Raw genomic sequence first — 26,807 nt, forward strand, 5'->3', positions numbered from 1 at the left:
AATCATAGTGGGTAAAAAACACTTTAGTGAATGTGCACACCCAGGTATGTGTACACAAATTGACTATAGTTTTCACAATGTGAGAATACGGTATGTGTTTAATAAACGCACCTTTACTTTGTATGTAGGTGACAGCAATTGGAAAACAGGCCAGCATAGACTGTCGTGTGTCTATATCAGTGGTTCTCAAACTTCACTAGAAGGGCCTACTAGAAAGTCTCAAAAAGCATTCGCGGCCCACACATCTGACCACTTAACAGGCAAGCCATATTTTCAGAGCTTTTTCATTTATTATGTTTATTTTAATGATCAATCAATCGTGTTCTGGCTTGGATCAACGGAAATCTGTTTTTCATATTAATGTTATATTATACAGTGTTTTGTCAATTATTTGGGGGCCCACTTGCAATATCCTCACAGTCCACACGTTGGAAATGGCTGGTTTATAGCCGCTAATGTACAGGCTCTAGTCATCCATCCTTGGAAGCTCACATATAATCTGTTTACATTTTGTAGTACCAACAACTTGGTATGTTAAACCTCTTTTAGGTTAAATATATATTCATACATTTTCCGCCACTGCTCCGGGTTTGCAGCGATTTCCGGTTGTGAACCTGGGATACAGTGAATATTGTCATCCATCAATATAGCTATGTTTCATTCTGCAATCATCTTATCATTGCCCTTGTTTTGTCCAGTATTGATCAAGAGACGTCCAGGTGTAGCTCAGTTGAGTTTCTCTCGTTTGACTGTATCTCTCCCTGCCTCAGTCACCCAGCCTCTTCGCTGATCCTTGCTGTTGGTGTACCACTCGGAAGGCCTGGAGGAACTCAGTGAAGTCTATACTCCCGTCCTTGTTGAAGTCGATGCTGCGCGCCAGGTCGTCTATGGATCTCTCATCCAGGTCCACACCCAGGTGGGTGCTGAAGAGACGCCACGTGTTACGGAACTCCTCGATGGAGATCAGGCCTGGATGTGAATGTTGCATGTTAGAATGTCACAACAAGTCATTGATTTAATCGACTGTAAAAATCACACTGTGATGTGCTGGGCGCCCACTGTGGCTGCCACATGATGTCATGCTTAAAGCAAAACATTAAAAGTCCATAGACTTGGCTGCCACATGACGTCACAAGTGGGTGTTATGTTTTTGCCACATGACGTCATGTCTGAAAGCCAGACATTGGAGGGGATAGCGCCCAAATAAATAAATAAATATATATAAAAACTTAATAAGCTAAACCCATTTGGGTATGTAATTATAGGTGTCCCCAAAAATACAGTAATGTACACAATATTAATTTAAAACACACGCAGATATCATTTTAGACACAATTGCCTGTACAAAATAAAAGCGATATGTCTCTACCTGACTGGTCCTTGTCTATAATGTTGAATATGATCTCCAGGTTGGTCCTGTATCTGAACAGAGTTTCAGCCATGTGGGGTGTAACCTACAGCAACAACATCACATGTCAGTCATTAGCAGTGCTGGAGGAAGTATGTAGTAAGTAAAAGTAACAGTGCCACAGGATAAAGTAAAGTAAAAGTCCTGCATTCTATTCTACATTATTACTTTAGTCAAAGTACTAGCATCAAAATATACTTAAAGTAGAAAAAGTAAAAGTACACTGTCATGGGGCAGAGGCGGCCTGTGTCCTGTCTTGCATGCACACACACACACACACACACACACACATTTGTTAATTTGTTAATTGTTAATAATCAAAATCTGCAACTGTAACTAGTAACTAAAGTTGTCAAATAAATGTAGCGCAATAAAAACTTCAACTTACATAAAATAAAGTATCAAGGCATTGAAATACTCAACTCAATTAAAGTAGAAGTACCTACAAACTGTAAGTACAGTACTTGAGTAAATGTACTTATCCACCACTAGTCTTCATAATAGCTGTTATAGACATTCACCCAACAGAGTATTGACCTGCGGCAGTGGGTGGCCTGGGGTCATGTCCTCAAAGCAGGACTGGTACTCCACACTGCCATCTGCTGTCAGACGTGCCAAGTGTGGGCGAAGTGTGCACCATGGCAGGTCCAATCTCAGCACAGACGTCAGCACTTCAGCCCATTCACTGATCGACACACATCCTGAACACACATGTACACCTACAGTATGCATTTTGTGTGTTTTCTTCCCCGTAAATAAATTAATGCCTTACTTGATCATACTACACTAACTACAGCGTCACACAAAGCTGTATCTATTTTTTTATTTGAATCCCGAAAAGTCATATGAGGTTTCCACCCGACAGAGACGATATATACAGTACCTCCAGAAAGGAGTACTGACATGATCATATACACAACATCACATAACATTAACATCCCCAGTGTTTAATTCATCCATTTGTAATTCTGAGAGTGAGACCAAATGTTACCGTAATGGGGCTTTCACACAGCACATGCATAGGTGCCAACTTTGCTGCTGGGCAGCACAAGCACAGTGAGAAGCGCCAAGAACAAAATATATTTGCAGCCATTTATATCATCCTGTAGTGAGCTAGTGCTAGGCTAGGCAGATATCAATGTATTGTAGTATAGTGCTTTGTTACAAAACATCGTAGCCCTAAATGAAGGGATATTTCACTTTCCAAAAAACCTTTGGTCATTTTATCGTCTACTCAGGCTTGTGTGAACACCCCAGACAGTTTTTAACCTGCTCAATTCAGTAATTAGTTATTTGATATTCATTTTAGCTGCCCCGCCCCTTTCATTTTTTCTTTTATAATTGTTTTGGAAAAGAATCTCCTCCAGGAGGAGTTCGGAGGAGACTAAAAGATCAAAAAGAATTATACAAAATAAATAAAAACTGTAAATGAAAATACACTCTCGTCACCACTCTAATACATGAGCCCCCCTCACGTATTAGAAGGAGAATATCAGTCACCAGAAAAAAAGGACAGGTGTTTTCGATGAATCTATCATGGTTAAAATGGAGTTTGAAGTTACAATGAGTTTGTATAGGAATGGGGCGGGGCAGCTAAAAAAGGGTGTTCATATAAGCCTGAGTAGATGAAATTACCAAACTTTCTTTTTTTAATATCCCTTTAACAACAGATGTTTCGCCATTCTACATTTTCATTTATCCTAAAAGTTTTGAACAATTTAGATTCTTCTCTTCTTTGGCAAAACATTTTCAGATGGATGTCCGCAGCCAAATAGGCTACATATCAATTTGGGGGTACTTGACTTGAAAAGGTTTGAGCATCACTGATCAAGGGCACGTGCTGCCTACGCATGCCCCCTGTCAAAGACCCCAAAGGGTCTCAGAGTGAGTAGTGGGTTTACCTTACCAGTGTGTGAGTAGTGGGTTTACCTTACCAGTGTGTGAGTAGTGTGGGTATACCTTACCAGTGTGTGAGTAGTGGGTTTACCGTACCAGTGTGTGAGTAGTGGGTTTACCGTACCAGTGTGTGAGTAGTGGGTTTACCGTACCAGTGTGTGAGTAGTGTGTATACCTTACCAGTGTGTGAGTAGTGGGTTTACCTTACCAGTGTGTGAGTAGTGGGTTTACCTTACCAGTGTGTGAGTAGTGGGTTTACCTTACCAGTGTGTGAGTAGTGGGTTTACCTTACCAGTGTGTGAGTAGTGGGTTTACCTTACCAGTGTGTGAGTAGTGGGTTTACCTTACCAGTGTGTGAGTAGTGGGTTTACCTTACCAGTGTGTGAGTAGTGGGTTTACCTTACCAGTGTGTGAGTAGTGGGTTTACCTTACCAGTGTGACAATTATCATACCGCAGGAAGCCAGACATCAACTCAGAGCGATGGGCAAAGAACTTCTCCTTCAGAGCCCTGAGAGCAGAACCCTCCGCTGCTCTTACACTAGGCGCACACACACACACACACGCACACGCACGCACACACACACACACACACACACACACACACACACACACACACACACACACACACACACACACACACACACACACACACACACACACACACACACACACACACACACACACACACACACACACACACAGTATCCAATGATTAGAGCAACATAGCTCAGCTAATAAAATAAACTACATAAACAAAGCCTGCTGCAACACACACGCACACACACACACACACACACACACACACACACACACACACACACACACACACACACACACACACACACACACACACACACACACACACACACACCCACCCACCTCTGGGTGAGAGTGAGCTTGCGGGTGGAGCGGCTGACTTGGTACTGATAGAAGCGAGGAACAAGCTCTCTGCCCAGTTTGATGTAGGCACCACGGTTACTGCCCTCCTCATAATAGTTAGAGGCAGAGAAGATGGTGATTACCTTTAACACACGCACACACGCACATCATCATCACATCATCAATGTCTGAATGTCTGTGTCTGAATGTGTGTCAGAAACACCTCCGTATCTCCTCACCACCTGCACCAATCCCTCCCACTTCCACTCCCACAATATCTCACAACGGGTAAGGGCTAGTCAGGTATAATTGACTCAATTCCAATATGTCTAATATGTTTTTTTAAATCTACATAGATTAGTCTGATTAATCGCTTATTGTTGTACAATGGTGGAGTACAAAGAATAGCAAAAATACAGTAATTGATTGATTTTAAGTCATATGGCCCATGCAGCGCCCTATAGTCTACCTGCCCATTATGACAGAGCTCATAGCCCTATAGTCTACCTGCCCATTATGACAGAGCTCATAGCCCTATAGTCTACCTGCCCATTATGACAGAGCTCATAGCCCTATAGTCTACCTGCCCATTATGACAGAGCTCATAGCCCTATAGTCTACCTGCCCATTATGACAGAGCTCATAGCCCTATAGTCTACCTGTCCATTATGACAGAGCTCATAGCCCTATAGTCTACCTGCCCATTATGACAGAGCTCATAGCCCTATAGTCTACCTGTCCATTATGACAGAGCTCATAGCCCTATAGTCTACCTGTCCATTATGACAGAGCTCATAGCCCTATAGTCTACCTGTCCATTATGACAGAGCTCATAGCCCTATAGTCTACCTGTCCATTATGACAGAGCTCATAGCCCTATAGTCTACCTGTCCATTATGACAGAGCTCATAGCCCTCCTGTTTGCACTCATGCGAGCGGATGAGCAGCTGCAGGTGATGGCTGAGCAGCAGTCTCTGGGTGACGTCAGGGCCAAAGTAACAACCTCCCCCTCTGAAGGTGTTGGGACTGCACCCCTCCTGGGGCTTGGGGTCGCTCCACAACACATCCACTATCTGCCGGGAGGAGACAGAGAGGATAGGATCACACCTGGTTTATATTTTAGAGTATATGTTAATATACTTGCATTAAGTTGCTCAAAAGCGATTTCACTCCTCCTTCCGGGTAGGAACAGAGTGCATTCTGGGATTGATTGACCCAATAACATGAACGCGCTGGCCGTTGACTATCATTGCGCCGTTTGTGCGCGTTCACGTATGAAACATTCATTCACGTGTCATGGGCCCAATAATATGAACGTGCGCAATGATAGTCAACGGACCAGTGCTGGCTCGAGCTGCAATGACAAATTCGGCCACTATGTCCATTTCGCCTCAGGGTTTCCTCCGGGTACCGTCTCTATTAATATATACTAAGGTTTATATAGGCTACGCAAGGCGTTAAGAGCTTGTCAGGATATTTTTGTAGGGCTATTTTCGTGCTGGCAGCTCAAAGTATGTAAATCAGGAATAACAGCCCTTCTGGCCCTCAGGTTGTGAATCACTGAGTTGGGGCATTAAAGACATGACATTTATTAGATAAATAATGTATTTTTACACCAGATGGCAACCATAGTGACTAATGACTTGATCCATGCCCCACCCCCACTCCTTAGGCTTGATCTATTTCAGCCATTTGACCTGTTTCCACTCCTGATGGTGTTGGGGTGGGGAGGGTGGAGGGACAGTAGACAGGGAGTCCAGGAAGGGCACTTGGAGGACGTCAGCAGCAGCAGTGTAGGGCAGGCAGGGCCGTGGTGATCTGGGCGAGCACGCAGAGGATGAAGAGGACGAAGAGGAAGAGGAGGAGTCTTGTCGGCTCAGCCCACAGTGTCTCTTCCTGCAAGGAATCAAATGTGTTGTCAACTAATCGATTTAATTGATTATAAAAAAGAATAAGTGATCGAATCATTAAATACAAAAATCTTTCAAAACAAACAACAATTTTCAAAATAGTAAAAATTGCATATAATAATACATTTTATTTTTTATTTATAAGGCGCCTTTCAGGGCACTCAAGGTCGCCGTACAGATTAAAAGCAGTACAAGAACACAGTTAAAAGCAGAAAAATAATAATAAAAATAAACTAGGGCACAGCTTGCAGCAGAAAGTCATATGAGTCATAGGCCTGCCTAAACAGGTGGGTTTTGAGGTGAGTTTGAAATATGGTGATAGAGTCCATGTTTCTGATGTCAGGGGGGAGGGAGTTCCAGAGGTGAGGGGCAGAGCGGCTGAAAGCTCTTGACCCCATGGTGGAGAGACGGGCTGGGAGGACTTTCAGGGTGAGGCAGACCTGAGAGACCGGGTGGGGATATTGACGTGGACAAGGTCAGACAGGTATGGGGGGGCGAGGTTATGGATGGCCTTGAATGTGTGGAGGAGGATCTTGAATTTTGTATTTGATGGGGAGCCAGTGGAGTTGGTGTAAAACAGGGGTGATGTGACTGATGACAGGGGTTCTGGTGACAATACGGGCAGCAGCGTTCTGGACTAGTTGGAGTTTATGGAGGAGTTTGTGGGGGAGACCAAAGAGAAGGGAATTACAGTAGTCCAGGCGGGAGGTGACGAGAGAGTGAACCAGGATAGCGGCACTGTGGGGAGTTAGGGAGGGGCGGAGGCGGTTGATGTTTCTGAGGTGGAAGTAGGCGGATCGGATGGTGGTGTTGATGTGGGTGTGGAATGATAGGGTACTGTCAAGGACGACACCCAGACTCTTTACCTGAGGGGAGGGGGAAACCGAGGAGTTGTCAATGGTGAGAGTGAAACTGGGTTGCTTGGTGAGTGTGGATTTGGAACCAATGAGGACTACCTCGGTCTTATCACTGTTGAGTTTGAGGAAATTGGAGGTGAACCAGGACTTGATTTCCTGCAAACAGGTACAGAGGGAGGAGGGTGGGAAGGTGGAAGAGGGTTTGGAGGAGACATAGAGCTGCAGGGTGTCGTCCGCGTAACAGTGGAAAAGGATGTTGTATTTGCGGAAAATCTGTCCAAGGGGGAGGAGATAAATGATAAATAGGATAGGGCCAAGTACAGAGCCCTGGGGGACACCGGAGGAGATGGGGGAGGGATGGGAAGTGAATGATTTGAGCTGAATGAACTGAGTACGGCCAGAGAGGTATGAGTGAAACCAGTCTAGGGGTGTGTCGGATATACCAATTGATGCCAGTCGCTCGAGGAGGGTGGAGTGTGAAATGGTGTCAAAAGCTGCGCTCAGATCCAGGAGGATGAGGATTGATATTAGTCCAGAGTCAGCAGCAATCTATAGAGATCTATAAGTCACTATTTTTGCACAACACTGTCTTGCGGCACTTTATAAAATAGGGTTTATGTGTTTAATGCATTCCTTGTTATATAATGTATTCTTCTTGTTTATTCAATGAATCGGAAAAGCAATCTATAGAATAATTACTAAGAAGATTATTGTTAGTTGCAGGCTTCAAATGTTTCATTTGTTTACCAGAAAATGGCCATGTTTAGTTGCCAAACGGCGTACAGAACATTAATTACACTCACAGTGTTACATTAACACTGTGAGTTGACAAACGCCCACGTCTCAAACTTTCCTTGTTACAGTGGGCCAGAGCTAATGGCGGTCTCTCGTTGCCTAACTTCAAATTATATTATTGGTCTTTCACTCTTTGCCCCCTTTTAAGATATTTCGACTCAACTATAAAGGTTTGTTAGCGAGAGCTTGAGGAGAGTTTGGTTCATCCTGTTGAATTGAGAGATCTGATCTATTCAAACATAACGAATAATCAATGCAAAGTTCGCTTTGGGCCAATCATTTCTCAGTTAGTAACAGTGTGGAGAGCGGCTGAAAAATTGCGCAAGATTGATTTGAAATGGAATTCGTTTTCCCCAGTGTTCAACAATGATGGGTTTGCTTTTGGACAATCGTCCTATTCGTTTTCCCAGATGGAGTTCCAAGGGGATTCATACTTTGGGTGATTTATTTGATGTTAATGGTTTAAGTTCTTTCCAGAATTTATGTGATATTTTTAACTTGCCTGGTAACTCTTTTTTTTTCTATTTACAATTGAGAACTGCCATGAGGACATATGGGGTGCCATGGCAGACCCCCCTTGCAATGCACCCTTTGCATAGACTTATCTGTGATGTTAGGTCAAGAGGTTTTGTTTCCGTATTGTATGATTATTTATTAGAATCTAGTTATGGGACCTTGCTTGTCGATACTGTATGGAGGAATGACATACCAAATCTAGATGCAGATTGGAGCTGGGATACAGTGTGGTCTAATGTTGTCCTGTCTTCTAGGAATCCTGATCATCAACAAATTCATCTAAAATTTGTTCATAGGACATACTTAACCCCCCGTAGATTGTGTGCTATGCGGATTTTAAATAATCACAACTGCACTTTCTGCACTTCAAACACCATAGGTACATTCTTTCATATGGTGTGGGAGTGTCCGAGTGTCCTCACATTTTGGAATTTGGTTGCTACTAACCTTTCGACTATTCTACAAGTTAACATCACACCCTCCCCATCTCTATTCTTATTAAATTATGTATCCCAGTTGCCATTAAATAACACCCGTATTCGTGTCTTCTTTGCTGGCGTAACGGCCGCAAAGAAGATGGTTGCTTCGCACTGGAAACCGCCTCATACATTGTCATTTCGCCAATGGGCTTTGACCTTTCTGGATATCATTTATCTAGAAATGTCTACAGCAAGATTGCATGGTGCAAAAGAGGAAAACATTGACATTTGGTCTGGTATTGCAGATTTGGTTAAGGGCATGGTTTAATCATTATTATTATTATTATCAATATTTATTTATTTTTTGTTTCCATTGCACAGTAGTAGGAGTAATGACATTTTGTGGCATCTTTGGTCTCGGGGGGGAGGGGTGGGTGGGATTGTTTGTTTTTGTTTTTGTGTTTCTTGCTTTTGCTGTTATGTGTTGTTTTATATGTGTTTTGTTTTCTTTAAGTCATTTATGATGTTAACGTGTCTTATTGTGTTTTTTGTCTTAAAATAAAAAACATTTGATAACAAAAAAAACACTGTGAGTTGAGATGTTCATGAGATGTTTACATGAGATGTTCACAGACCTCTGAATGGGGGTCTTCTGGCTCCTGTGGCTATGACAGTTGCCTGGCCGAGCGCTGTCTGTCGCCCTCGTCCTGCTGCTACGGACATCCTGCTCATTCACATCATACCTAGGCAACCTCAGTGCAGACTTGACCTTGAGGACGGAGCCAGAGAAAGAGAATGGGGATGGAATAAAAATTTCCACTTGTCGGCACTCTCGGGTGGAAACCATGTATGATTACTTTCCAGCAAATGGAAAACATAATAAAAATAACCTGTGTTTGGATCCAGTGTGGTTATTATTTAGTCACAAGCTTTTGTTAATATCGTTCATTGGTTCACTATTCATAAAAAACTACAGACAAACTTATAGCAACATACTACGGTCCAGCTCTTTTGATTACACAGCAAAAATCCTCACTGTTACGGGTCCACGTTTACACTCTCAGAGTTAAATTAACACTCCAGATTTACTGGTTGAGAGTTCAAACTTCTATATCTTTAGACCACTGGTCTGCATTCTTTCCTGATACAAATCAGAACTTATACTTATTGCACATTTAGAATAGGGATGAACATGTCAAGGTATCTAAGGTGGTAACCTTGTGTCTCTCTATTGTGCTGAGGAAGTTGAGGTCGGTCTGGTCCGATATGCCCCCATGAACAATCAATACTTTGCCGTCGATCACCGTGGCGATTGGCAGAAGGCTGAACACATCTTGAAACAGCTGAAGAATCTCTCGGCCAAAGGTCTGGAGACAGATGTCACCATTACCACTCAAATCAATGCTCTCCCAACCCCAGTGATGCAGTGAAAGAGTCGTGGCCACAAGGTGGCAGTGGATGCATGGTAGAAATTGACCAGTGGTTTCCAGTGCTAACTTGCAAATCTTGAAAGCGTTTGTGACCCACCCATCTCACCACTTATCAGAACAACAATTTCTATCTTAATGTTATATTATCATGAGAAATCTAATTAAAGAATATAATAATATAAATTTGGGGGGGGGGGGGGAAGGGGGGCTTGCTCCAGCACCACCCTTGTGGCCTGCCTTCCCAGGTTGGGAAACAGTGATATAGACAATAATGTATGGTGCCAGTGGTCATAACAACAACTAAAACAAAAACATATCATATCTGTACCTTGTACTTCTGCATGACTTCTTTTGTGAATCCATATCTGGAACAACACAACCAGTGCATCAACGTGAAGTTTTTAGTTTTCAGAGTTAAATTACAGGATTTAGGTCTAGTGTGACATGAGTTACTACTATCTCTAAAGTCTACGTGTTTGTCTACAAAATAAATGTATTCTATGTACAGAACAAATGACAAACCTGAGATTCATGATGTGGTCTTCATGGTTACCTCTGTTGAGGTGCATGTGGTCAGGGTACAGCAGAAGGTATGCAAAGAGCAGGACGACCACCTCCACGGACTGTTTCCCCCGGTCCACAAAGTCCCCGTTAAACACGTACGAGGTGTCTGCAGAGGGAAGGCCATTCTAAAGAGAGAGAAAAACAACATCAACTATCGCAACATAAACTGTATATACTGTGGGATTTCTATGGATTGGTTTTGTTTTTGTTTTTTTATGATGATGGCTTTTACGTGCTATTTTGGTCAATGAACCTTCATGCAACATCAATGGAGTTAAGTATCAAACTGGGTGAAACAGTTCAGCTAGCTGGTGGGACTACGGTTGGAAATTACATTCTAACTGAATCCTAAATGTATATTTTACCTTGTAAAATATGAGAAGCAAGTCGTCAAGCCGTCCATGTAGATCACCTAGATGAGAAATAACAGGAATATGGATGGATATTGTACAAAAGTATTTTTTTATCAAAATACTTAAAGTACCCAAAGTAGAAAGTACTCATTATGCAAAAGGTCCAATTTCTCTTTTATACAAATGTATAAATTGTATAAAAATCCTTTGACAATCTGCATCGTAATTGTTTAGGGCCTAAATGGAAACAAGACTGCAAGTACTTTATTTGGTGCTATCCCTTTTAAAGATTACTTTATTGTTGCAACGATAGTTACAAGAGAAGATAGATAGGAAAGAGGGAGAGAGAGAAGGGGAGACAAAGGCCGTCCTGAGCCTAAATGTGGCATGCGCCTGGACCGCTAGGCCAGTGGGCGCCCGGTGCTATCCCTTTTGAACTGAGTGTTTGACTGTACTCTGTTGCTGTTTTTACATTTATGTTCAATAAACTATTCAATCAATCAATTTTCAAAAGTCAGAAATGTATCATGTAGGGTTGAAGTGGTTAATGTATGTTTTGTAATAATAATCAAAAGTAACTAATAACTAAAGTTTTCAAATAATTGTAGTAGTAGTAAAAGTATAATATTTCCCTCTGAGGTGTAGTGGAGTAGCTTGACAAGCTTCCACTCATGCTTCCGCTATGCTTTGCAAGGAATCTCTCGAACATTGTGCCTTCAATTTTGACACGCGCCCCAGAGCTGGAAGGAGGCGTCTACCTTTTTATGTCTATTTTTATGTATATGGTAAGACAGCCCTCCCCCTTTCCACAAGGTGGGGCGAGTGCACCAAAGCATTATGGTCATTGTAGTAATCTAGCAATCCAGTCAAACCCTAGTCATACAAAGACTACATTATTCTTTCTGGCCATAGAGTGTGCTACTGTTATCTACTACAAATACTACAACATTGAGTGACTGGAAAATGGATGTGGCGACTAGCCTAGAGAAAGATATTATGTACTGCATGTTCCACGGGCATCATCACAGCCATTCACCTTTCTATTAATTTATTTAGAAGCCCATTGTGTGCTGCCTCTGGCAAAACCTGATACCACGAAAGATCATATGACAAGGACTTACAATTACACAAAACACTAAAAGGAACAAGATAAGTGAAGTAAGGATGACTTACCACATACAGTGATCTCCTTGGCATAGGATGTAGACAGGTGTGTGATGTTGGGCATGTGTCTGAGGAGTTTCTTCGTCTCGTTCAACAGCTGCATCACATACTTAGCATGAAGGGCCTGGATTGAAGCATTTTGATTTAGTTTAGTTTTCCTGTAGGTCTTTTGAATAAAATGTAATCTACTGTAGTCATAGTTTAGTCGACAAAATGCCATACGATTTTAGTCGATTAAAAATCGACAGTTTTGGCAGGCCTTGTTTGCATCGCAATGGAAGATTTTACACTTTGCATGCTGAAAATAGCCGATCTACAAGCTCAGTCACAACGTGTCACAGCATGACAAGCTATTTTCCGGCTATTTTCGCTATACTTTGAAAATACAATCTGGGCAAACTCTCAACCCAGTTAGTACTCTCTCCCCATGCCTAACGAAAAATGAAAAACTACAGCTTGCTCTGGTATACCTGTTGGTTCTTGAAGGCGTTGAGCAGCGTGTTGGTGTGCGACACGGAGAGGGGGAAGGAGAGGCGTGGGCCGCTGTAGGACTCTGGTACTGGGATGAGGTTGTAGCGTGACTCTCTGTCCAGCCAGGGGTCAACCACTGGATCCAACAGCTGGGAGATCAGGTCTGGAACACAGGACACATGCAGGGGTCTGCTTACTATAAGCGGCTTTTGGGCTTGTTTTTGGAAAGGTTGCTTGTAAATATTGGTAGTTGCGGGTTGCATTTTTTGGGGGGCTTGTATTCTAATGTGTAGCTGGGGCTTGTTTCCTAAGTGGTTCTCAAACATTTTCATGTCAAGGACCCATGCATTTGTCTGCGAACCCCCATCTGAAAATATAAGGACTCACATACAAGATGTGTGTAGTTAAAATGTTTCAATAGCAGATCTACAAGCTCACAAAGTGTTGCATCGCATTATTTTCAAATAGCCAATGTAATATAGTAGGTATGTTTTGGCCTTGTTTTCATAGACTTGGTTGCTTGTTTCTGAGTTTCACTGTACCTGTTGGGAATCATCATCATCCGTCATCCTCTTTTCAAGCGATTCTCAAACTTTTCTTTTATAAATTCCATTACGGTATTTAAGTTTTAGTTGACTATAATAATCCTGCTTTATAATCAATCATTCGATTCAATGTCTGGCTCTTTGTTGACCTCAACGTTGTATATTACAGGTCCTTCTAAATGCTAATGAGCGTCTGAATTTATGCAGGCAAACAGGGCATGAAGAGGCTTGTGACCACAATCCTATTTTTCCATGACCTTATTTACCTCACTGTGTGCGTGTGCGTGCGTGCGTGTGTGCGTGCGTGTGCACATGACGTGAGCGTACGTGAGTCAAATGTCCCCACACAGAGTATAGTAGAGAAAGGGTTGTTTTATGATAACAATTAGGAACACATCCTAAATTGTTAATGTCTTCAAGTAGTGTAATACAATTGAAATGTGGTGCAAATAAGAGCCATTTTAGGCATGTGTGCAACATGCCAACTGTTTTAATGTAATGTACAGTGACAATGTTTAATGTGTAATGTTTATGTTGTACGATTACTACAAAACAATCTCAAATAAAGGGATTTAAGATCATTAAAGCTGGGCTGTTGCCTGCGTCCAATGCATTTCTGCCTACTTCCGGTCCAGGACTTGTCCCAGTTGGTTGTCCCCATTCTCAATAGAAGTCTATGTAGAAGAGCCGCCATTGGACTGAAGCCCCATGAAGTGAACAGAGTTTGCGTAACTCTGTCTTACTCTATGGCTCTGGCACTGACGGAAATAGAGCCTCTGTCGGGTGGAAACCTCATTATGTCCTTATGTCATTATGTCCAAAACCTTTCAGGATTCAAATTCAATATTAACAAAAGTAGCAGATCTGCAAACTCAAAACATGTCGCGAAGTGGATCTGCTACTTTTTATGCATTTGTATGACATTATGTAATTATGATCAAGTAGGGCAAAGATGTCCCCCCCAAAAAACTCATACTGTAAGTTAAAATATGTAGATAAGAGGTTTCTGCCTTTGATAATGAAGTGTGTTGGCCAGAGGAGTGGGCAACAGCTGTGTTTGTACAATACACCAGCACACTGTCCACACACACCTGTTGCTAAGCAACAATAAGCACTGGGGTTTTGAACACCAAAATCCAGGAGCCCGACAGAACAAATCTAATGTTAGTTTTATGGAAGCACAATAGTGAACAATAAAATCATGATTGTAAAAATTACAACAACAAACATTTTAATTTAGTAAAGACAGAACACCGATTCTGTGTCTGCAACATCAGTGGCTGTGTGCTTAATGAAAGAGAGAGAGAGGTCCCAAAGGTTTCTCTTTGAGGGACATTATTTTGGGCAACATAACATGAGGTTTACTGTAATCTGGGGCATTACTGTCGACGCCAGGCGATAGCAGATGTTTTCACACAAACAAAACACATGTTTTTGTATTTTAATCCTTTGGATTCTGTCCTAAAATCCCGCAAATCGGTACACAGTGTCTCCATAGTCATGTGATCAAGGGGGATCTGTCCGATATTTCATATTCTATCCTATGGCTAACACTGGCTTCCAAAGTCTGCAGGATTGGTCCGTTTTGAACAAAATGTCCCAAATCATGAACGCAGCGTGCAATTTCCAAGATTCTGCATGAACATTCCTACTAGGCCTGTTATAGCGCCACCAGCAGGTGGATTTATGGAACAAAATATCTCAAATCATGAATTTGAACGTCCAATTGCCGTCAAAGGCTTGAGAAAAAAATGACCCTTTTCACATTGGCCTATTATAGCGCCACCAGGAAGCCACAATAACCTACGGTAACTACCTGACCTGGGGAAACCTGTGCTCAGAGGAGCACCTTTTCTAGTTTACTTTGAGGTTATCTATTACTTTTTGATCAAACAAGAAAATGTGTTTTTATGAATATATTTGTTATTTTTACTTAAGCACATGTTGTACAAAAATCTACAAGCTGACAACATGTCGCAAAATAAATTGTAGCGTCGATTTGTTGATACAGTATATTATGTGGGGAGGGAGAAACTGCTCCTCAATTAACGTATTCGCTTAAACTACATGGACAAGAATAAGTCGGTAAAGGTGTTTGCACACTGGTGCTTTGTGTTTTTTCGGCTGAAGTCTTTCTTTTTTCTCAAATGAAAAGTAACTTTATGTTTTTTTTGTCTTTAAAAAATAAATAAAACCTTAACTTCTGTGTCAACATACCCAGGATTTAATCATGTTATCACGGAGGGGAGTAGAGGTGTGCTCACCTGGTCCATTACCGTTCAGGTGTGTGAAGTTGTCCAGCATGAAACTAAAGAAACTGGACAGCTGAGGAGAGAAGAGAAATACAACTTTCACCATAGAGACTCTATTGCACTAGACTCTATTGCACTATGCACTGTTTATGCATGGCTGCCTGGATAGCCTTTGCTTTCTTTCTTTTTTATGTGTCTCTGCCCTTAGGAAGATGATGCATTTTAGAGCTGGGAAATTAACTGAATATATATATATATCTACCGGTAAATCAAATTTAGAACTAATAACAGCTTAATAATCGAGAAGCAGGTTTTAGTCTGATAACCCTGTACTATATCTGCTACTTTAGCTATTTTTTAATTTGACAGTTTTGGACATAATGAGGCCAACAGAGACATTGTGGTACCTGCAGTTGGTCCTGTTCGCCTGCATATTCAATGGACTGGAAGATGTTCCAGGTGTACCGCCGCCTCATCTCCAGGCGAGCCATGTAGCGCCGGTACCATCTCTGGATTAAAATGGCCGCCTTCATGGCTAAGAAACAACACCCACGTTTATCTTTTCAGCTAGTTGTATGAATTTGTTGCCTAATATTGCAAATGATATGTTGATGGTGAAAAAGATTTGTTCTGGATCGATGCACAGTACATGAATACATATACACAGTAAAATCCTCAGTGTCAATTTAACTCAGAGAGTGCACAAGTGGAAACAAATGGACCCTTATGGGTTTAGTCTTTGTAAGCCTAAAGTCTCTCTGAGATTGCAATCTAACTCCTACTCACACACACAGTAAAACCAATTTACGGTTGGGCAAAATTACAAATCACAAAGTGTTCAATTATGATTACTGAACAATTATTTTAAAAAGAATAGTGACAATAGAAGATTTACAAGTTAACAATGCGTCGCTGGCTATTTTTGTACACCCCCATTCCATTACTAAGTCTAATAGCTAGGTTGCATGGTTAATCAGACTAATATATTTTTTGATTAGTTGATAAGAAAGAAAGAATATATATATATTAAAAATGGCTTCTCGATTTTTTGATTAACCTAAGAAAGATGAAGTCGGTTAATGGCTCTAAATATTGAAGATACATTTCTGGTTAATTGCCCAGAGTTAAATGAACACTGAGGATATTGCAGTGCATGCACATGCGAGACACAGAACTAAATTTCAAGAGATGAGGGGTGACCTTACTTACTCAGAGCCGGGCTGGGAACCTTGGCAGTATCATCTGTGTGAAGAAGACTACAGTTCAGCAGATGAAAGTCATAATTATTGAATAAAATCAAGCGCAACAGAGTGCGAGAGAGTGGATAACAGAGAGAGATAACAAGACACAGGGGACACGGAAAGGGACCCTGAGACAACAAATTAAAACAGGAGAGAGCGAGCGAGATGCAGAACAAAGGAAACCGATCTGTCAAACATGTTGATGACATCACCCAATGTGGAGCTGGAGGAGATATAAGATATCTGCTGAAATATTACAGAAAATAATCCATCCATCCATTGTATACATTACAATGCAACACTTTACTGATATGCTGTTTAACCCATTCTGACCTGAGATCAGATTCTAAAAATGTCTTTTAGCAGACCTACAAGCTCGTAGCGTGCCATTCGGTGGCGCGCTATGAGCCTGTAGATCTGCTATTTTTCAATAGCTAAAGCATAACGTAATGCTAACACCAAAACGGGTTCCCGCCCAAAATGGGTTAATCAACTTGTCACTGGACTATATAAATACAGAGACATTTATGTAACCAAATGGACCTGGTTCCATGTGTGTATACTCTTAAATCAAAGCTCAATACTGAAATGATTTGGATGGCAATTTAATTTGTTCTTCACACCTCCCACAATGAAAGGTGTCAAATATGAATCTTAACAGTTCAGACATTTATATGCCTGTCTTGCCTGATGCATTGTACTGCATACTGAGCAGGGCTAACTGATGACTATAGAGGTGTGGGGTTCACTTATAATCTACACCAGCTTCTATTTTCACGTCAAGCACCCCATCTGAAAAGGAACCTCCATAGAATGTGTGTTTTTTTTTTTAATCAGTGAAGTGTGAAGTGAGGGGCGCTCTTATCATCGTACAACACATGACGTAAATTATCCATTCATTGTCAATGGGAATTGACAAAATCGCGAAAATAGATGATTTGCTCGCTCTTATCATCGTACATCATCATCACGTAACATGTCGATAGGAATTTGACAAAGTAGACGATTTGCTCACCTTCAGATGACGTACATTCTCCATTCATTGTCAATGGCATTTAATGCTTGTGTTAGGACAAACATCTCTATAGCTATATATAGGAGGGGCTATCAAAAATAGCAGATGCCGCATGCATGTGTTGTGAGCTACTAGATCTGGTATTTTCTAATAGCTGATGTATAAAACAGGGTTAAAACTTTAAAGTGGTTAAACTGATTTTATTGCTATATTAACAAATTTAGCTGGATACCCTCTGGAACCCCCTTGCAGGACCCCTGGGGGTCCCCGGACTCCTTTAAGAACCACTACTCTACACTTTATGGGAGTATTTCAATGTTCAAGCGGTCAGAATAAGTATCGAAGTGGTCAACTGGGGGACACAATTAACAAAGTTACCTGTCTCTTTCCTTTGAGCCAGGGGCTCTGTAGCGATGGAGGTGCCACAGCCCATGGTGACATCAGCCAAACGGCCCAGAGGTCATGCAGGTTCAGTAACAGTGGATCACAGCTCTCCAGTGTCACTATTTCAGCAATAAAATCTGCAAAAAAAAAGAGAAAATAAATAAAATAACATCAAAAGCTACTGTAACATGATGTGACTCCCTGAGTAGGACTGTTTGGATGGACTCAGTCAATAGTCATTTTAAATCCCTAAATGTCTGTCCTTAATACAGATAGGCCTACAGTATGCAATTTAGCAAAATGACCTGAAGTATAGCAATTCCATTGATTGATTGATTCTTTATTGCAGACTCGGGGGAATCCATATCACAGTAGCTATAAGTTACTAGCTATAAGTTTGTCACACTGTATTAACATTCTTCAGAAATTATATAGTGGTGGTATCCAGCTGCCTTCAGAATACAAAATAGTTCCCTTTGAAAAAGCGATTTAAGGCACAGACGTCAGCTATATGGCAATATGTGTTCTTCTGAAGATGTGAAGAACACATATTGGACGCTGACGCTGTCATTATTTGGGAGTGGATAGACAACAATAACAACAACTTAACATTGTGTACTTCTAGGGGAGTTTAAATGATGCCTTACCTGTGTGTGCGCACGATCCCGTAGGCCCTAAAATCAGAAATTATGTTGCATCGCAAGAGCTATATATGAATACGCTATCTTTCTGTGACTCGTCTCTAACCTAATCACAAAACAATTACAGATGAGAATACTTCGGGGAACAAGAGCCCTTCTGCGTACTCAGCCTTCCCTGTATACTCCTGCGTAAGACGGTGGCGCGCTGCCGCGCTCTGACAACAGACCTACATAAAGCTACAAGCCCACAGCGCGTCGCTTATCAGACGGCGACACCATGTCGTAGGACTATAAAACAGGCTGTCCCAGCACAGGGCTTTCCTCCGCGCCGATGGATGATGCTACGCCTCATCTCGTCTCGTGAGTCGTGTTGGGAAAACAGCAGCGCACGACACACGACGAGAGCCTGTAGGGTAGGGTAGGCTATACAGCGCAGCGCGTCATCATGATAATCATCAGTCATGGAAAGGTAAAGTAGCGATACATTAACTATATGTCACGTGCTGTAGCCTACAATTATGAGCCAGGCTATTCTACCTACTTTAACTTTGAGTAGGCCTATGTCCATGTTTTTACGCTTTACCAGCCTACTCCACTTCAGTGAAACTGGCAAATAGCCTATACTGTACGTGTGTACTGTACTAGGCAGGGCCGGATCTACCATATGGGCACTTTGGGCACGTGCCCAGGGGCCCTTGGGTACCAGGGGCCCCTCAAAAAAAGTGTTTTTTCTTTTCTTTTTTCACAGAAAATGTCCCTGCTAATCCGAATGAAATAAATGGTGTCTAAAAAGATTAGTGTTTTATTGTTGCATTTGTTGGTGAGAAGGGCAGCTGAAAAGTGCAAATTGTGTGTGTAAAGCAGCAACAATGATTGGCTGTCACTCTTACTATATAGAACTACAGGGTATTTTGATGCCAATACTTTTGTACTTTTACTCAGGTAAACATAGCATGCACTTTTACTTGCTTGATGAATAAAGGTATTAGAGCTATGGACCAGAGCTACTTTTAAACCACATCAAGTAGTAGGCCTATAGCCTACCCTTTCCCACCACCACCAAGAACATTTGTGTTAAAGTAGCCCATCTACAAGCTCAACATCACATTGTGAGAGCTCTTTATGAATATGTATTTTTGAATAAGTATCCATAGGGTCAACTGTTCAATGATTATTTGATGGTTTTATTGGTCGTGTGTGTATATATAGGCTATGATCGATGTACGGTTTTGGATATCAGGCGATTGTTATTGTTATTAGTCCTTTCCTACATACAGACTAGTTTGTTTTGTACATACATCTTCTCATTGTATTCCATATTGATATATTAGGCTATTATGCATTTAACCAGTGTTAACTTAAGTTGTAGGCCAGCTGTCACTGACTGTCATAACAATCGCCTGACAACATCCAAAACCGTATATCATTCACTGTTGACAGACATCTAGTAGTACACACTTTGCTATTCATTCATATGGGATAGATGTATATTCTTGCATATATTCACTGGTGTACATTTTAACCTTTTATAAATTGATGGAAAATACATTATCAGACGAGGTATACAGTCAGGTACTATACCCATACCTGACTGTACTGAATGTCCCCACACAACCTTCTGAAACAGCGTCAGGTAATGTTTTAAAATCCCCCGCCATGCTGGTGAGTCTGTCAGCAAGCATCTCTGCTGTGCTGATCTTGTCGTGGTGGGCGTGGCTGGGGCGGCCGGTGAAAATGTTTGACCATTAAAAACATTACCCACAATCTTTTTTTATATATAGCCTACTGTATATATACACACACGACCAATAAAACCATCAAATAATCATTTGTTACCAAGTTCCCCTCTTATGAAAGCTCAAAACTCTCTGGAAAGAGAGTTTTGTAATATGTAAATATGTAATGTATATTCTTGTTTTCTCTAATACAGCTTTCCCTTGTTACTGGAGTAGCCTACCTACCTTGGTGGACTTCATCAGTGACCCACAAATGTGTACACAGTTCTGAATGAAAATGCCATGCAGATTTACACCATATAATGACACTTTCCTTACAACATAAGATTCAATAAAACTTTAACACAACACTAGAATCAGAATCATCTTTATAGTCACATCACAGTTTTAACTAGTATACAACAAAACAAAAGAATAACTTGTGGTTTGTTGAAAGGTGTAGACCTTTCAACAAACCACAAGTTATTTTTTAGTTTAACTTTAACTTTAACTTTAAGAGAATATATGCTTGCATATCACTACAAAACATGTGAATGGTAATGAATATTACCATGACAGACTCCTATAGTAATAAAAGTTATAAAATACAAGGGTGATATAGTAATAACTAATAACGTTGTATAGAAACATGCAATATGATAATGTTCAAAGAAACGTGATTGATAGACATTGTCTGAAGCCTCCAGCACTGACCACAACTGCAGGTCAACCAATGCATATACCTGCTGTAGTATTTTGTATGGCTAAACTTTACAGTGACTAACTTTAGGTAGCCTGATGGTAAATACTAAATAGGATAGGAGTAATGACAACACATTTTAATAGCCTACCGTTTTGTGATCATAACATTAGCAGCTCCCTTTACAGTTATGCCTAGCTTGGAGCAGACGTATGTTTGTTTATTGTGGTGGGGTCTCCCACATTATTTGTTTGATCCACTGCCTGCATCTTTCTGGACAGTACGTGTCGAGTTGCAGCCAGGTTCCATCGGCACACCGTGTTGTTGTTGCTGCTGCTGGAGGAGGTGGGGGATGGACACCTGCATGTTCGTCTTCTATCAGAAGAATGTTCTGAAATAATGACAGTCATTTTAGTCTAAATGTACCCACTGCCAAAGCTTGATTATAAATCACATAAAAGTTAACGTGCTGGCTAGAAGCTCTCGAGCTTACCATGTTAGGCTTGCTACGGGTTAGCTTAACTATGGTTACATTATATTAACCAGCTAACATCTGCTAGTAAAAACACAACATGACCATCGTAATGTAACATTAGCAAAAGTAATGTCTTTAACAAGTTTTGAGAGCCGGACGGGTGGCGATGAACTTTAACAAAAGGTAGCTCTCCTCCAGGCTATGGACTAGCCCCTCTCGGAACCCTCCATAAAGCTTTTCTGAAAATTTGATGTCGCTTTATTGTAGGGTCCCTGTTCATAACTATATTTTCGTATGGGAATTTTGGAACACGGACATAAATATGCTCACTAACATCGTATCTGCGCCGTTTGACGGCCTGTTTTCCTTGCCTTTGAGGGCTTCTGAAATCGTGAACTATAAGTACCTATACAAACCGCTGCAAATATCTCCTGTGGCGCGGAAGCCGTTAAGTATTTTTAATCTTTATTTGGTCGCTTTATTTCTTCTTGTTTGTTTACCGTTTATTGTACCGTCTCCCGGTGTGCGGTTGGCTTGTGTGGCTACGTCCCTGCCTCTGATCTGCTCTGTCATAGCTATAGCGCCACTAGCTAGCCAGATAGGCGGTACAATGAGGTGTCAATAAACAAGGAAGGAAGAGAAGAATCAAAGCGACCAAATCGGTCAAACAAAGATTAAAAATACTTAACGGCTTACTTATTCGTCAAAGAGCGCAGACAGGCCGTAAACACGGTGTTTATGTTTTATTATGTCCGCGTACCAGGTGGCAGGATACTGCTGGAAGAGGACCCCATGGTCTGTGTCGTCAAAAATGTCAGAAACTTCAGTACCATTGGGTTCTGCTTGGAGGGCTAGCTATGGACCAGAGCTATAGGACAAGGTCCGTAACTTTAAAGTTTATTTCTGCTTCAAAAAAGGGATCCATAAACAAAAAAATATATGTAGCCTCTCCCATAACAACTACAGTACCCATACAAAGAACAGTTTCAACGAAAACAATGAAACTGGCTAAAATAATGTAATATAATACCTTGTGTGTCGTAGGTCCTCCATTCACTGCAACGCTAAGCTGAGGGGGGAAGTAGAGATTCTGTCGTAGGGGGCGGCGCGACGGGGCTTGCGGGAGGGGCTTGCGATTGGTGAATTATAGGAAGATATTGGCTCGAGGGTGACATGGTCCTTTAACCATTAAAGTACAGGTATAAGATTTTTATGGATATGAAACAATGAAGCCTTTCATGTTCCAATTGCAACAACACCCTTAGGCTAGATACATCAAGTTTGGTGGAAGGAAAAAAAACATGTGCCTATGCACATTTGTAGCAGAATGAGAATGGGGTAACAGATTTGGAACAAATTGTTACTTTCTTAAAGAACTATTATGCTGTTGTCCTGACCTCTTTTTAATCTCTGTAGATGAAGGTGGAGTAAGCCATCGTTGCTTTGGTTCTTTCAATTTCCTTGATCTTGTTCTTCTTACATGAGCCTTCATGGTGCTGCACTCATATGCCTGTACACATGAAACAAATATAGAACCTAGTGGTGTTGTCTGAGTGACGTAGGTAAGGTAGGCTACCTGTACACAAGACGTAACAATACAGGACCTTGTGTAAATGGTTACAGGATTGAAACACAAACTGCTACTGTGACTGGACATGTGGCCTTTTCTAATGCAACTGAATGAAGAGAGGGGTGAAGAAGTTCAATTGAAAACAGATTTGTGCAATTAGGCTTGATTGCAACCTGAGTTACATGGACATTACGAAATGAAAGCCTTGGTATCGAGGCTACTGTTAGGCTGGTTCTCAAATGTTTTTCAGGGGCGCTAGCTCCAATGCCTGTGTTTTGAAATTACGTCATATGGCAGCCAAGTCTATTGACTTTAAATGTTTGTTTTTAGAGCACTTTTAACAACAATCAAATGGCAACAAAGTCTCTGGACTTTTAATTGTTGTTTAGGGCAGCAGTTAAACATTGATGACGCAAGATGTCAATAATGTTCACTTCACACAAAAGTGTGATTTTTTGAGGGGCGCTAGCCCCTCCAATTTCCAGCTTTGAGGGTCTGTTAGCCCTCCAAGCAGAACCCAATGGTACTGAAGTTTCTGACATTTTTGACGACACAGACCATGGGGTCCTGTTGCAGCAGTATCCTGCCACCTGGTACGCGGACATAATAAAACATAAACACTGTGTTTACGTCCGTCTTTGACGACATTTTTTCGTGTGAGGGCTTCTGAATCTGTGAACTATAAGTACCTATACATGCCGCTGCGAATATCTCCTGTGGCGCGGAAGCCGTTAAGTATTTTTAATCTTTGTTTGACCGATTTGGTCGCTTTGATTCTTCTCTTCCTTCCTATTGACACCTCATTGTACCGCCTATCTGGCTAGCTAGTGGCGCTATAGCTATGACAGAGCAGATCAGAGGCAGGGACGTAGCCGCACAAGCCAACCGCACACCGGGAGGCGGTACAATAAACGGTAAACAAACAAGAAGAAATAAAGCGACCAAATCGGTCAAACAAAGATTAAAAATACTTAACGGCTTCCGCGCCACAGGTGATATTCGCAGCGGTTTGTATAGGTACTTATAGTTCACGATTTCAGAAGCCCTCAAAGGAAAACAGGCCGTCAAACGCGCAGATACGATGTTAGTGAGCATATTTATGTCCGCGTTCCAAAATTCCCATACGAAAATATAGTTATGAACAGGGACCCTACAATAAAGCGACATCAAAATTTCAGAAAAGCTTTATGGAGGGTTCCGAGAGGGGCTAAGGGTCTGTGTAAACACAAACATTGAAGACAAATGTGTGTAAACACAAACATTGAAGACAAAGGTATGTAAACACAAACATTGAAGACAAAAGTGAGGACGCAAATTTCATTGGCCAGAATGAGATGATGTATGATGAGTCTGACGTATGATGATAAGATCGAGTGCCCCTCACTTAACACAGGATTATTTCAAGGATTCCAATAACTGTGTACAAATGTAACCACCTGTACTGGTACATTTAACTTGTTAGAGTTAAATTGCAGATTTGGTCAAGGACATGATTTTGTCTTTATTTTCCTATTGCACAGTGGTAGGAATCAGTTACAGGACCCCCCCCCCCCCCCCCCCACCCTCAAGGAACCACTTTCAGCATGGGCACACTTGAGCCGACAGGCGTGGCCAAAGGAAGCTGACTCCCGACGTCTTTTCCGGGTTTTTAAACAGCTGGTGGATGGAAAAGAAGCTCCACCCACGCAGCAGGTTACCGCTGGGGCAAAGCTTTTCCGGGAATCTGGCCGACGTGGCAACCTGCCGCGTGGGTGGAGCTTCTTCTCCATCCACCAGCTGTCTTTGGCCGCGCCTGTCGGCTCTAATGTGCCCATGCTGTTTTAGGTACTGAACTTCATAGAGCAGGACTGCTGATCATAGATCATTGACCATCAGTGTTAATTTAGCTCCTTTTAAAAAGAAGACTTTTGAAAATGAAAGATTTTGATGTGTAGGAAAGGTAGGTGTTTATGACTCAACCTAAGTTTCTTTCATTAATATTCATCATAGAAAAGGAAATATATGTTTCAAATTTTATCATTTAAGAATAATGAGCTCAAGGTCCAATTTTCCCTTTAGCCATTTCATTCATTAAAAATCACACCCGTGTGTAAGTAAGTAAGTAAGTAAGTATGTTTTATTTATAAAGCACCTTTTGAAAGTGCTGTACAGTGGACACAATATAAAAACAATGAGGTTAAATAATGCAAAAAGTACAGTCAATATTCAAGGATTAAAACAAAACATAACAGACCTGTCGAAGAAAATCAAGTGGAGCAACCCTGTCACCTTTTGTCTTACGCTTGGTCACCGTGATTTTTAAGAGGCCGTGGCTTTATCCGAGGACCTATGAGAGCTCTCACATTATCCTTAGGGGTTAAAAGATCAGGGATATAAAGTGTGGCCAGTCCATGAAGTGCTTTAAAAGTAGTTAAAAGGATTTTAAAATATACCAACCAGTGCAGTGCAACAGTGCAGTCCGGGGTTATGTGTGCTCTACGGTTGGTGTTGGTGAGGAGCACTCTTATCATGGTACATCATCATACTGTACATCATCTCATTACGGCCAATCACAAATTGCGTCCTCGCCTTCGTAATCAATGTTTGTGTTACGCAATGTTTGTGTTTACACTATGACGGAAAATTGCCCATTCATTGTCAATGGGAATTTGTGTAGGACAAAGTTAGTGCACGTACACACACTAAAAGCTAGGAGAAAAACACATTCCAGAGGGGCATAGCAGGCATGGTACCAGACAGTAAGAATTGAGAAGGGCTGCAATATCAGTTGCAACAAACACAACCTGTTTTAGACTTAAGACCTATTGATGTTGCATTTTCTAAAGTCTACACTTTATTGCCCTTGATAATGTACAAAGCAAACACCTTCTGGCCTGTTGTATGGGTCCCAAGACCCAGTACACACACACACACACACACACACACACACACACACACACACACACACACACACACACACACACACACACACACACACACACACACACACACACACACACACACTCATATTGCTCCACCCACTCCTTTATATTATATATTCATCTTCTGCACATCATTTATTTTCTCTTTGGACAAGATGAGAGCTTTATGAGGGTATTACCATTATATTCCTGTGGATCAGGGCCCAGGAATTCACACAATTTTCAATTTGTGACCCAAAATAAATAATTTGGTGTCTTCCTGTGACCTGGCCTTACAAACAAATGTTATGAAGCCGCATTTAAAAAAAGACAGAAAATAACAAAACTGCAAGTCACTATTTGTTTTATTTTGTCATGTCATATACAGTATACACACACACACACACACACACACACACACACACACACACACACACACACACACACACACACACACACACACACACACACACACACACACACACACACTTTAAAAAATATATACTGTATAATATTTATTTTGGAGAAAAGAAATGTAAACGTGAAAGTAAAAATAATGGGATAGTTCCTTGCAACCCATAAAATGGGCTTAAAATGGGTCCCAGACCCACAGTTTGGGAACCCACCCAGTGCTGTGGATTACTGTAATCCACTGTGTATATAATGCTGGCTGGGTTGCTCAGTCAGTGTACAGACAGTCTGTGTG

At 41.4% G+C, this 26,807-nt stretch overlaps 1 protein-coding gene across 1 annotated transcript; it reads right to left on the reverse strand.

Moving 5' to 3' along the window:
• Positions 1-641: 641 nt before the first annotated feature.
• On the reverse strand, positions 642-18,206 carry ppef1 (protein phosphatase, EF-hand calcium binding domain 1). Its single transcript, XM_083758112.1, has 18 exons — positions 18,095-18,206; positions 16,670-16,702; positions 15,868-15,995; positions 15,473-15,533; positions 12,663-12,826; positions 12,202-12,316; positions 11,041-11,087; positions 10,634-10,800; positions 10,440-10,476; positions 9,899-10,048; positions 9,317-9,450; positions 5,882-6,080; positions 5,072-5,257; positions 4,185-4,327; positions 3,737-3,843; positions 1,946-2,109; positions 1,370-1,454; positions 642-969 (listed from the first exon to the last, which is right to left on the reverse strand). The coding sequence occupies exons 1-18, from the start codon at positions 18,147-18,149 to the stop codon at positions 767-769; spliced, it is 2,178 nt and encodes a 725-aa protein (XP_083614238.1). The 5' UTR covers positions 18,150-18,206; the 3' UTR covers positions 642-766.
• Positions 18,207-26,807: the final 8,601 nt, after the last annotated feature.

This window comes from Protomyctophum parallelum, assembly GCF_964188405.1.
Source record: "Protomyctophum parallelum genome assembly, chromosome: 2".
Lineage (NCBI taxonomy): Eukaryota > Metazoa > Chordata > Actinopteri > Myctophiformes > Myctophidae > Protomyctophum > Protomyctophum parallelum.